This window comes from Typopeltis vanoorti, chromosome 11 (assembly GCF_054136105.1).
Source record: "Typopeltis vanoorti isolate ZY-2024b chromosome 11, IOZ_Tvanoo_1.0, whole genome shotgun sequence".
In the NCBI taxonomy this organism is placed as follows: Eukaryota; Metazoa; Arthropoda; class Arachnida; order Uropygi; family Thelyphonidae; genus Typopeltis; species Typopeltis vanoorti.
Window position 1 is genome coordinate 41160173 of NC_143559.1, and position 14007 is coordinate 41174179.

At 38.0% G+C, this 14007-nt stretch overlaps 1 protein-coding gene across 1 annotated transcript in view; it reads left to right on the forward strand.

Annotated features, from left to right (window-relative positions):
- LOC150101467 (serine/threonine-protein kinase Genghis Khan-like) overlaps nucleotides 1–14007 on the forward strand; it is an 896778-nt gene that overhangs the window by 138540 nt on the left and 744231 nt on the right. Inside the window, 1 exon segment of the mRNA XM_090400803.1 lies at nucleotides 5357–5440. Coding sequence (XP_090256929.1) covers nucleotides 5357–5440 — 84 coding nt within the window.

The window sequence follows — 14007 nt, forward strand, 5'->3', positions numbered from 1 at the left end:
TGTTGTACATTCCTTTTGTAATCTAGGAGATAAGTTATAGATGGACTGATAAGAAATAGTAATAAGAAGTATCTATAAGAGCTCTGATTTGTTATTAATTGGAACATAATTGTGAGATAACTTGGCATAGCTAGCTAACCTCTTTGTGAATAAATTAGTTTCAGTAATTTGATTTAATAAGCAGAGAAGTAATTGAGTAATTATATTGTATAGTCATTTAGTATTGAAAAGGGAAAGTTTGTTTCTTTATGCTAAAATCTAACGGATAGGCAGAGAGAATAACCTCCCTATTGTTTAATTAATGTACTTTGTTATTAATGTAAATAAATGTGCTTTAATTATATGTCAATAGAGTGCTGCCTGATCGTTTATTTTACAATGCACTGTTCCTAAATAAACTCAGATCTGTGAGCTTGAAACAATTAAGGCATTAAAAGTGTAGTTTAAGTACTTAAGAACCATGACTGTTTATGTAAGCTTTATTGAAGGAAATTATGCTAGTAAGAGACAGAGAGAGAGAGATCTACAGGACGTATTACTGAGTCTTATGCCGATATAGAAATACTGGTGGCCAGTCTTAACAAATAAATTTTCCAGTGTTCATAGGCATATGACTAGTAAATACGAAAGGTGGATAAACATAGTACGCAATAGAATAAGTAAGAAAGGTTACAAAAGCAAAAGCGCACTGCTAATTAGAATAAAGATATTACAATAACTCATTAAACATCTATCGTTACATACTGCTAGCTAAAAAATTAGAATTGGAAGTTGATAATGAAGATGTAGAATATTTGTTAGAAGCTGTGGAAGAAGAGTTCTCCAAAATAGTTCTCAAACAAAGACCTTATAGAGGTAGAAGCACAGAAAGCTGCAGAAGAAGAAGAGAAAAAAAGAAAAAAAAAATACCCAGAAGAATAAGAAGAGGAAACTGAGTTTCCAGAAAAGTTTATAGTGAAAAAATTGGCAGCGGCATTTTGGTCATTTGAGGAAATGGATCCCAACTTGAGGAGGCTTAGCAAAGTAACCATAACGATGCAAGCTACAGTTGCTTGCTACAGAAAAATTTATGCAGAAAATAAAAAGGAAGCCTGTGTACATGAAGTTGGATGTGATGTAGGAATATTTAAAGAAACCCACTCCTGCTGTCATCACGTAATCCTCTGAAGGTGAACGTAGACTGCAAGTTATGCATCTGGTGCATCTTCCTGAGAATACTTTGTTGCATTTTCTGAATTTTAAAAATTTCTTGTTATTACCTAGCCTTCCCAGCCACTTCTGATAAATTGTCCCATTAATAATGGCATAAAGATTTGCAAGGGAACGATGTTCATAGTTGATTATACGGTCACAGTAGATTATACTGGAATTATGGTTAATGAAGTGGAGGTGAGTAGTCTATTGCATAACCTCAATGTCAATACATCTGTGGGATTAGATGGTATACCAGCTCGTGTTGTACGAGAAGCAGCTAAAGAATTGTCAGTACCCTTGACCATTTTGTTTAATTTGAGTCTCGGGTCTGGGTTAGTCCCGACCGGGTGGAAAGAGGGGAAAATAGTTCCACTGCATAAAGGTGGTTCCAAGACTGCTGTTGTAAATTACCGACCGATTAGCATATCAGGAATCATTGTCAAAGTCTTAGAGAAAATAGTCAAGAGGAAAATACAAGATTGGATAGAAGAAAATGGAATACTGTATCGGGGACAGCATGGTTTTGTGAAGGGTAGGTCATGCCTCAGTAACTTGCTCACGTATTATAACACAGTGACGGCTGAACTGGATAAGGGTAATGGGTTTACGGTGATTCTACTGGACCTTGCCAAGGCCATTGACAGGATTCCACATGGAATTCTAATCAGTAAATTGCAGCATATGGGAATGGACATAGGGTTGGTGAGATGGATAGGAGGGTGGTTGACGGAGAGATATCAGAGAGTGGTTTACTCGGGAGTAGAGTCCACAAGACTGCCTGTGACTAGTGGTGTGCCACAAGAATCTGTTCTTGGACCACTGCTGTTTAATTTGTTCATAAATGATCTAGGAAATGATCTGAGAGGAACAGTTCATTTGTTTGCGGATGATGCGAAGTTGGGTAGGACAATAGTGAATGCAGATGACGTCAAAATTTTGCAGGATGATTTGGATAGATTGGAGGTCTGGGCTAAGGAGAATGGATGTCAGTTTAATGTGGCAAAATGTAAGGTTATGCATTTTGGGGTGAAAAGATTGATGGCAGTTTACTGCATTGGTGGAACCGTGCTCCAGGAAATTGATGAGGCACGAGATTTAGGAGTGTTGGTAGATAAGGAATTGAAATTTAGGGGACACATTGCAAAAGTGACCAAAACAGCTCATCAAATCACTTGGTTGCTGAAGAATACGTTGACAAGCAGAGACAAGCAGGTTATTGTTCCTCTGTATCGAGCCTTGATAAGACCCCATCTAGACTACTGTGCTCAGATTTGGTCACCTAGGTTTCTTCTTGATGGGGAGGAGGTGGAGAGGATCCAGAGGCGAGTAACCAAGATGATAGCAGGTCTGTGGAATGAACCGTATGAGAACAGGTTGAGGATTTGTGGGTTGCAAAAATTGGTTGATAGGCGGAGAAGGGGAGATATGATTGAGACATTCAAATTACTGAAGGGTTTCTATAAAATTAATTCAGAAGATATTTTTGAGAACAGGGCTGGTTGTGGGAGGACTAGGGGACATCCATGGAAACTGGGCAAAAGTGTGGTTAGTAAAGGTGTTAGAGCTGGGTTCTTTACTTTTAGAGTAGTGAATGAGTGGAATGTGCTCCCTGAGTCTGTGGTGGATGCTGTGACAGTGAATGAGTTTAAGGCGAGGTATGATAGATACTGTATGAATGTCAAATAGTTGTGATGAATATGATTTGGTGCCTCCCTCGATGAGTCTAATGACTCCCTGGAGTTGCCCGTAATAATAGTAATAGTAATAGTTCATGGGGATAGTCAAGGGATATCTGGAGGTGCAATATAAGCCACTGCTATTTAATTTGTACACTGTATACTCAAGGTCAGGAGGGTAAATCGGGTAGTTGGTTGATAGTGGTATCATTAAGCATGAGATGCAAAAAAAGAAAATGTTGTGGAGGGTATATAAGGAGAAAGATTACCAGTTAACTCATGAATAGTACAAGGATCAGCAAGAAAGGTGACTGGTGATAAGAAAGGCAAAATCAGATTATGAGAAAAATATTAGCCGAATAGGCAAAAAGAAATCCCAAGGAGTTTTTCATTATGTGGCAAATAGGAGGAAGAGTGACTATGGAAGGATGACTCTAATGAGCACAGATGGTAGAGAGATAACAGAGGCAAACAAAATTGTTGAACTACTGAGTGATCGTTTTGCAAGGGTATATCATTTAAGTGAAGATATGACAGAGGTGACAGGAATTGATGTGAGAAGAGCGCTTGATGAATTGGAGGTATTTAGTATATAGCAGAATTTGAATTCATATACAGCTGTGGAATATCAGCTCACATTTTAAGAGAATGTGTGGGGAACTGGCAATGCCTTTGATTAGCTGTTTGATTTAAGCCTCAGCTGTATTCATTGGGCATCCACAGATGCCGTATGGTCACTCCAATCTTGGTGATGTGGCACACCAGTCCTTGCCACGTAGACCTGTTGTATGCTTTTCTGGAGGCTACAAGTCTCCTAAAATCAGTTACTCCACACACGCACACACACTATCCATCCATCATCTCATTGACGGTCTACCCCTTCCCCTTTTTCTAGGAACTGTTCTGAGAAGTCCTCCTTCCATCCTTTCAATGTGTAATCTATTAACTACATTATATAATCTAATAAGTAATTATTCACTTTTTATAATAGTGCCAGCTGAGTGTTGGATAAAGGGAATGTCTACACAGTGATGCTGCTGGATTTTGCAAAGATGTTTGGAATTCTATGAAACTCTATTATGCAAACTGCAACAAATGGAGATGGATATGAGACTGGTGATATAGATTAAAAAAAAAAGTGGCCGATGGACAGATACCAGAAAGTAGTATCTGGAGGAGCAGAATTCAGGAGAAGGCAGGTAACTAATGGTGTGCTGCCGGACTCTATGCTTGGACCACTGCTATTTAATTTGTGCATAAATGATATGGGAAATAATTTGAAGAGTCATATTCTTGATTAACTATTACCTTACCCAAAGTTGGGTAAGGTAATAATTAATCAAGGTGATGTAGAGAGCTTGCAGGATGATTTGAATAGGCTGACAGTATAGGCAAAACATAATGGATGTCGATTTAATGTGGGAAAGTATAAAGTTATGCATTTTGGGATACAAAGATTAGAAGCTGTGTACCACATTTAGGGAACTGTACTCCAGGAAATTGATGAAGCCAGGGATCTGGGGATAGTGGTAGATAGGGAGTTGAAGTTTAGAAGGTACATTGCTAAAGTAGCCAGAGTAACTCAAAGGATTACTTGGTTATTGAATAACACACTAACAAAGAGAGATAAGGGAGGTATCATTCCTCTTTATAAAGCCTTGATATGACCACATCTCGATTAGTGTGTTCAGGTCTGGTCAACTGAGTTCCTTGGGGATGAGGAAGTGATGGACAGGATCCATAGGCAAGTGACCAAAATGGTGAGTGGGCTGTGAAATGCTCCCTATGAGCATAGTTTGAGGGGTTTGTGGATTTCAAAAGTTGGTTGATAGATGAAACAGGGAGCACATATGATAGAAACATTTAAGTTACTTAAAGGATTTTATAGGATTGATCCAGGGGAAATGTTTCCTTATTTGGCTAGTGAGGGCAGAACAAGAGGTCATCCCTGGAATAATTTTAAGGACTACATTTTCCTCTTGGAGAGTGATGAATGAATGGTATGGGTTGCCTGAGTCAGTTGTGAGTGCTTTGTCTGTTAATGGTTTCAAGGGGAGGTATGATAGATATTGTGTTGATAGTTTGGGTCTCCCATAATGAATTTTAGGACTCCATGGAGGTACCCATGCAATAATAATAACAATAATGTAGTATCTTTTAAGAATTACTCTTTAATTATTTTACTGGCAAAGTACACAGAAGAACTGTACACTCAAGTTTCATTTTTTATTACAGTGTGGTACTGTATACAGAAATTTTGTTATAAGTTGTAAATTCCTTTCTTCACTATAAACAAAGAGTAAAATTAGTTAAAAATATAACAAAACACACCCACACATTTCAGCCATGTTAATTGTTAGCATATGGTTCATATAACAATTTCTGACCTACCTTTTTGACTCAGGTAGTGTGTTTATATCTCAGTTACCTTGAATATTTAATTAAATAACCTTAAGTGTGTCGTCTTACTTTTTTTTTAATTACAGGTAGCAGTGGTAAAACAGAAAAATACAGGAAAAGTATATGCCATGAAGATCCTGAACAAATGGGAAATGCTGAAGAGAGCAGAGGCATGTGTGTTTTATCCTTAAATATATTTTATATTGTATGTACAAGGATAGGCTGAAAAGTAAAGCTTATTGCATTATAAAATCCTAAATGTCGTATCAAGCATTCTCAGTTTTTTATATTTTTTACTACTGTCTTTTCTGTAAAAATATTATTATTTATTTATATTTTTGTTTCAGACTTTTAAGAATAGTCAGTCCAGGTGATGTCTGTATCATTTGGAGCATCTTTGCATTCAGTCAAACCAGGGAAAGAAAAAGCCTATGGAAAGTTATTAAAAACTATTTAAAAACTACACATGCTTGTGTAGGCTTAGTGTTAGTTAAACATATTGATATGAGGATTTTGTGGCACAACAGGCTAAAAAAAAAATTCACTATTTTGAGGATTGGTCTAGATTACGTGTACATCATGAACCACAAGCAGTGAAAATAAATGTTGGATGAATGGATTTAACAGAACTGCTGAATGACTTAAAGAGCCTTCTTTAAATCTTGGATGACCTAAGTATGGATAGAATATGAAATTTTACCTTGTTCATATTTTTAAATAACTAATGCAGACAGCCTGCCATAATTTTCCTGACAATTGGATCTGTTACTATTAGTTGTAATGTAAATTCATTTCTAAAAATAGAAGATTTCGACTTCTCTTTTTTTTTTAAGCTAGGTAAGGCTTTCCAACAGTTAAGTATTGTGTGACTGAAAACAACAACAAAAAGACCCAAATCAGGTATATAAAGTTATACCTGATGACTTAAAGTCATCAGGTATAACTTTATATCATAGAGCTGCTAGTAAACATTTGCTGCTCAGATGGTCTATGAAATTTCCACGTTTCTAATTGGTTGTTATTTTGGAATTATGGCTGAAACAACTGAGGCTATGGGGTTTGCATGTGTTCTTCCAATTTGTGTCTTACAGAATGAAAAACCGAAGTTTTCACAAGTTGAAATCCTCCCAACATCTCTGTATTAAACTAATTTACCTTAATTCAAAAAAAAAATTAAAAAAATCTTTGTATAAGTTCTTTATGTCTTAAATGGAATTTGAGCCCAGATATTTCCAATCAAAGAGCATTGTCAGTACTGACCAAGCTATGGATGGTCAGTTTAATGGGGCAGTCATGCCACATCCAGCCTAATTTTTCTGGACTTAGCTTTAAGTGACTTATTCCTTTACTTCTATAAAGAGTCATCGATATATATATATATATATATATTTTATGTTGGGCCCATGCATGAGAAGTTGGTTGATCAGCTTATAATACATTAGTATCATATATGGGTAGTGGGTTGGGAAAGGAGAAACTTGCTTACATTTGATTTAAAAGCCTGTATATTGTATTCCTTGGGAAATCCTACAGGGGGGAAGACTGTTCCAGAGTACAGCAGTAGCAGAGATAAAGGAGGAGGAAAAGAAACGTGTTCTGTGGGTTTCAAGATGTACCTTGAAAGGATGCTTGGTGACAGCTGTACGTGTTCCAGTGGGCTTAGTACTGAGTGGGGGAATTATTGATGCTATTTCAGATGAACATTTGCCATGGAAATATTTATAGAATACACAAATTGCAGAGACCAAATGTTTATGTGAAAGTGAGGAGAGTGAGTTGGTAAGAGATGGGTCATTTATCAACCTAATTGCTCTCCTCTGTATTGAGTCAAGCATTTTAAGCGAACTTTTAGGAGCTCCACTCCAAATGTGAGAGCAGTATTCGATAGCTGGGTGTTTGTATAAGGTCAACAGCTATTTAGAGGTGAAACAACGTCTTGAGCGAAAGAGAAAGCCTAATTTTTTGGAAGCTGAGGATGCAATGGTTATGATGTGTTATGCCAGAAGATTCCTCAAGTTAGGGTAATTCCAAGAAGAGAAATCTCATTTTGTCTGGAAATTTGATTGTTATCGAAAATAATACTGGGGAGAAATGGTTCTTTTTTGTGAGAAATAAGACAGAACTGGGTTTTACTAGCATTGAAGTTGACGAGGTTATCTGAGCCAAATTGGAGGATGGCTTGGAGGTCAGAATTGAGGGCAGTAGTTGATGTTCTGTAGCTTGAAGTGAGTTGTGTAGAGTAAGGTTTGTCAAAAGAAAGGGAGGAGTGCAATGTGCTGTCATCTGCAAAACTGTGTATTGGGTGGGAGGTCAACTGAAGTAGGTCATTGATATACAGAAGGAAGAGAGTTGGTAAGAGAACAGAACCGGGTCTGGCACAAAGGCTTACTAAGCAAACTCCTATCATTTGGACATTCTCAGAACCGGTCAAAAGTTTTAGAAATATCAAGTGCAACCATTTGAGATTCATCAAATTTCTCCAAATTTCTCCAGAAATGGGTGAGATATATGAGATCTCTGGTTGATCTGCAGCGACAGAATCCGTACTGGTGGTCTCTTAACCAGTGGAGTAAGAGAGTATGTAAGAAACTTGGAGCCTGCCCCATTTAGGCAGGCTGCAAGTTTCTTGCTTTTTGCCCATTCAAATTCTGTTTTAGAAGCATTGAGTTTTCTTTCATCTGTTTCAGGCTTTAGTATAAGCATTGAAGGTGGATGGAGTTCTTGATTTGAGCCAGTTGTGGTATGCTTGATTTTTCATTTGTACAGCCTTGGTACATCACTTGATATCTCTGAAGCTTTTGACTGGGTCTCACACAAAGGCTTACTAAGCAAACTCCTATCATTTGGACTGTCTCAGGACTTCTGCAGTTGGATTACTAGCTGTCTGTATCTACACTGTGTGTGATGGTAGACGATTCCCTATCCTCTGATCATCCAGCTAATGCTGGGGTTCCAAAAGGTTCTGTTCTCTCACCAACCCTCTTCCTTCTGTATATCAATGACCTACTTTAGTTGACCTCCAACCCAATACACAGTTTTGCAGATGACAGCACATTGTACTCCTCCCTTTCATTTGACAAACCTTACTCTACACAACTCACTTCAACCTACAGAACATCAACCAACATCACTGCCCTCAATTCTAACCTCCAAGCCATCCTCCAGTGGGACTCAGATAACTTCGTCAACTTCAATGCTTTAGATAGGGGACAGCAATTCAGAGAAGTGTAGGGGAATGTATGTTTCCATGTGAGTGAGGATTATTTTGGTGATATGTTCAGTGCATATGTTTGAATTGGAAGACCGGAAACAATAGCCCAACAATGGGAATGAAGCATAGTAGTCTTGGAGGCTGTCCCACTTGGCACTCTTATAATGTCAAACTACTCTTGTGTGGGAGTAACTGTGTAAGCATTGTTGCATGGAGGAGGAGATGAGCACTAGATTAAGGTCAGAATTACCCAGGGGACTCACTACATATTTGGAAGGGTCATTGGTAAGGAAGTGATCTAGGGTATTTGGGGAGTTGGTTGGGTTATCTGGTATTCTGATTGTCATGTGAGTAATTTGTGTAAGGTCGTTAGTGATGGCAAATGTTTCAGCATCTCTGCCTGCAAGATCCATACAACTGGAGGAGGAAAGCCAGTTGATGTTATGGACATTAATCTCCTAGGAGGATGATTTTGCTGTTAGGAGAGTGAGACTGGAGAAAATGAATTTTTAAGAAGAGGAAATTAAAGAACTCAGAGTGGTTGTTGGTGGCATTAGGAGAGTGACAGAGACAGCAGATGAATTTGACTGAGTTGGGAAGGGATATTGTCAACCCAGATCAAAGAATGTCGAAGTCGGGTGATTCTAGGTTAGGGACTCTCTGGCAGGGTATGTCGGAGCAGATATGTGTGCAGATGTTACCCTTGGGTCGAAAGGAGTTAAGCAGTATGTAGTTTAGAAGGTTGAGATGGATAGTGCTGAGGGCATGTGAGATTTGAGTTTCTGCTAAAAAGAGTAAGTTGGGTTTGGTGGACTGCAGATGGTAGTGGACACTATTAAGATTGGAGTTGAGGCCATGGACATTGGTGAAGTGGATTTGCAAGGTTCTGTGAGGTATGTATTTGACTGCAAGGGTCTTGCATGTTTCCTATGCAGTGCCTGTATACTGATCTCCTTGGTGGCTACTAATGGCGTCACTTGATTTTTGCACTAGTTTGGCTTGTTTGTACTCTGATTCAACTGTTGTCTCCATTTTGGCATTTTCTTCAAGTTGTCTTCAAAGTTGGCATCTCTGTTCCTTCTGGACAAATGTTAAGTCAGATCAAGCATGTATGTGAGATTTGGAGTAGTGTCCTGTTAAACTTGTTATGTATCGCCATTATTAATTTGGATATGCTTATTGGTGTGTCACTGGGCACTTTCACAAAACGTAGACAGTTCATTCCGTCCTTTCTTTTTGTTGATGGGTCCGAAATGATGGCATTTGAAAATATTTCTGGGATTGAAGTTGCATTCTCTTGCTAATTTGCTGATATCTTCTTTTAATGATTTAGCATTTTCCATTGGAAAGTTCAGAATAATGGTGTTGAGTCTCCTGTTTTCAGCCTCGATCAACTCATGTACGATTGATGCAATTAGGTTCTGGAGTTTGTTAGTGGGCAAGGGTGCATTTGCGATCGGGCGCTGGTCATCAAGTATCTCGAGCTTAGTTTCCAGCATTCAGATTTTGGAAGAGAAAGTTTCGATCATAGTATTAAGGTATTCAAGGAATTGTCTGTTCTTCAACCAACAGGCTGTGGGTTAGAATACCATTGTGGGCATCAACGTTTCTGAATGTCTTCAGATGGGGAAACGAATTCATCACATTGTATGAGACCTTAACCTGCTTACTGGATTCCTGAAATGGCTTAAAAAGTTCTATGTTCGAGTTATGTTTTATGTTTTTTGAGTTATGTTGTATGTTTGAATCTGTATGGTGTGAAGTTGAAAGAGGCTAATATATCTGATAGGATGCTGTTATTGGCAAGGAATGTGCAGAATACTGATTGTGAAATGTTTAGGCAAATTAATTGGGCATGTAAAAAGAAGGTGACCCTGATGGGAGAGTTTAATTACAGGAACATAGAATGGAAGGAGGAGGAGATAGTGTATGGGGAAAAAAGACAGTGACTTTGTTAAATTTTTGAGAGATAACGATCTTAAGCAGCATTGATGATAACTTCAAGATGTAGTTGATAATGAGGTGTTGACACTACCACCGGTCAGTGAGAGTGATCGTGAGGTACTTTTTTTTGGGGAAGTGACAAAACAAGAAAAGGTTACCACCAAAAATGGATATATGTGGAAGCATAAAGCAGGTGATTATAGGAAGCTCTGTAGTCAGTTAGCATCAGTACATTGGGTAGATAAGGCAGAAAAGATGTTTGACAATGCATGGAAACTTACAAGGCAGTATCTGACAAAAGCAATGTATAACTGCATACCAAAGATTAAGCAAGTAAATAAAGTAGGAGTGAAATGGATGAACAGTGAAATCAAGCAAGTTGTGCTGGATAAGAAAATTCTATGGACGAGCATGGTAAAGAAAAAACAGGTATGAGAGGAGATTGACTGGTCAAGGTTAACTCAAGGGAATTTTTCTGATATATGGAAGCAAAAGAAAGAATAATTATGGCAGGTTGACACTGGTGGTTAGTCATGGCAGTAGAATAACAGTTGCAAAGAATATAGTGAAATTATTGAACAAGCACTTTATCAGCATATATCATACTTACTTTAAATGATGCAGTGCAATATATAGAAGGGAGGCAAGTATTAGGAGAATTGGAAGCCAAAGAATCAGAGGTATCAGGTGTTGGTTGGGTTAGATGTTAATATGACTGTGGGAATGGATGACATATCACCATGTATTCTTAAGGAATGTGTGCCACATTTGGCTATGCCCTTGACCTGGAAAGAATAGGGTTTCTAAGGAGCGGAAAGTAGGCAAAATAGTACCACTCCACAAGTATGGTTCTAGGACACGTCTCCAACTTTAGACCAGTCTGTATAACTGCAGTTGTGGTCTAGGTGTTGGAGAGATTGGTAAGGAATATAATACAAGATTGGACTGAATGAACATAGCATTCTTTATGATGGCTGAGCATGGATTTGTAAAAGGTAGGCCCTGTTTTAGCAGTTTCCTTGCATTTTATGATAAGGTAACATGTGTTTTAGATAAGGGAGAATCATATACAATGATATTCTTGGACTTTGCAAAAGCGTTTGGTAGATTACCACATGATAAGTTGGTGTACAAGCTCCAGAAGATGGGAATAGATAGATTGCATATTGGTTAGATGGATCGGAGCTTGGCTCTCTGAACAATACCAACAGGTGGTGTATGATGGAGCAGTGTCTCAAAAAAAGCAGGGTAATCAGTGGTGTGCCCCAGGGTTCTGTTCTTAGGCCCTTGCTGTTTAACTTGTTTGTAAATGATATATTGTTGCAGATTGTGGGGGGGGGGGGGCTTTTTTTTATTATTATTACTATTACTTGCGTTGCAAATTTCAATTCTATCGCATATGTCTCTATGTTGAATAGACTTGCGTAGTAGTTATGCGTTCCACATTAGTAATAACAAACTAAGCCTTATGTCGCGTTTCTTTTATGATTTTCTTACTTACTTTAATCTTTAGGGCCACCAGAAGATTATCCGTTCCCTGAATCCTATATATTATCCTTATTACTCAAACAAATTTATTTTTTTGCTGCGCCAGCTTGAGCATTAAAGTTAGGGATAGACTCTAGCTTTAGGTTAACTATAGAATCACAGGTGTTACTAGCAATATAATAAAATTCCTAGAAACTTGGAATCTCTGGCATAATCTTATCCTTGTTTGCAGTCGTTCCCTTACTTTCACTTGGGGTATTCCTGCACACTCACACTTACTCAGGTTCGATTTTTATGAAGGGTCAGAGTCAGTCAACATGATCAGATACACATAAATTTAAAGAATCAAAAATTTATTAAATCCAATTGATGATACTACACAAATTAAATTGATTATCAAATTTTTTTTTATGTTGAAAGTTTATTTTTCACTTGGTTAGAGTATAATAAATTTAGTTTAATCCTTTATCCAACTGTGAGCAAACAAAGTTTGCACCTGAGAGTATCTTCAAGACTGGGGTAAGGTGGTACGACACCAGGGCAACTCGTTGCAAAGGTGGAGCAAGCTACCAACACTCCTGTCTTAGCATCTTAGCATTCGCAGGTCATCTCTACCTATCGGAGTGGATGACCTGCGAATGCTTCTGCCTGGTATCTCAGCTTGGGCCTGGCTCCCACTGAAGAGACCTCAATAAAGGTCGAAACTAGTCTGGGTAGTGGCCCTTCCCTTAATGCATAACATTAGACATATCCGCAAGGAGATGTGTTTTGCATTATAGGAGATGCTAAGACAGGAGTGTTGGTAGCTTGCTCCACCTTTGCAACGAGTTGTCCTGGTGTCGTACCACCTTACCCCAGTCCTGAAGATACTTTCAGGCGCAAACTTTGTTTGCTCACACTTGGATAAAGGATTAAACTAAATTTATTATGATTATCAAATTCTAAAGAAAAATCATTACCTCTCATTCACTCTCTCAGTCATTAATCAATTTCAATATTCTACCTTAAATATCAGCAATTCTATATCTCAATATCTCAGTACATAATATATTTACGATTACAATTCATTATTAGCACTAAGTTCAGAATATAAGCAAAATTTCAATATCTCAATGACTCAGAACATGTCGCACTTTAAGTTTACAATTTACTTTATACATTAAATTCAGATTATCAGTAAAACCCAATACCTCGTTAACTCAGTATACGTTACATTCAAATTTACAATTCATTTTTCTCATTAAGGCACTTTAACACGCTCTTCGAATTCTCTTAGAACAATCAATGCAGAATCTTTATCGGGTTGAAAGTTCCAAAAGTTCATTTCAGGAAAACATAATCATTTATATTCAGATCTAAACCTTTCGCTCCTTTTTCTAATAGAATCTTAAATTCCACTCTTTTAAATGTAAGTCAATCTCAAAAGGACTAGAATAAGTGAGAGTACTTATCTAATTCTTTTGTCTTCGGTTCTTGCCGTTCTTTGTCCTTTGTTTTCGAATCTGGATTTCTTGATACCAATGCCATGTGGTTTTCATGTGCTCGTTGGGGTGGACGCTAGTCTCCTGCCTAGATTTTACATAATATGGACTTCTACTACGGCCTGTGATTTCATCTTGCTGACTCTACTACAGTGACATACTGAACTCTGTCATAAGTCAGCCTTCAAATATGGGAGCTGAGCCGTGATGATTTCTCGAAGCACTCGGAGAGGAATTTCAGGAACAAGAAAAAACAGGGGCGATTTCCTTCCGTGTTACGGGTTATATACCATCTTCAAGAGCGCCACCTTAAATTTTCCAGCGCTTAATCCATTGTTCTCGTTCGGGTGACTACACCGATTTACATACGGGACTTTTTGGTTCGGGGAACATATGAGTCAGCGTGCTTTCTAAGATATAGTGCCCTCAGGTATTTTTCTGACCTTACTGCATTTAGGGTGATCTTTGCCCTATATCGTTGAAATAGTTCGCATTCTTTCTTTGCATTATTTTGTTAATAATTCTCTCTTATTCTGCCCTTTTTTCTGACCTATATTTGTGCTATACACTCAGGTATAAGTTTCAAAATTCACAAATTCACAAAATTTACTAT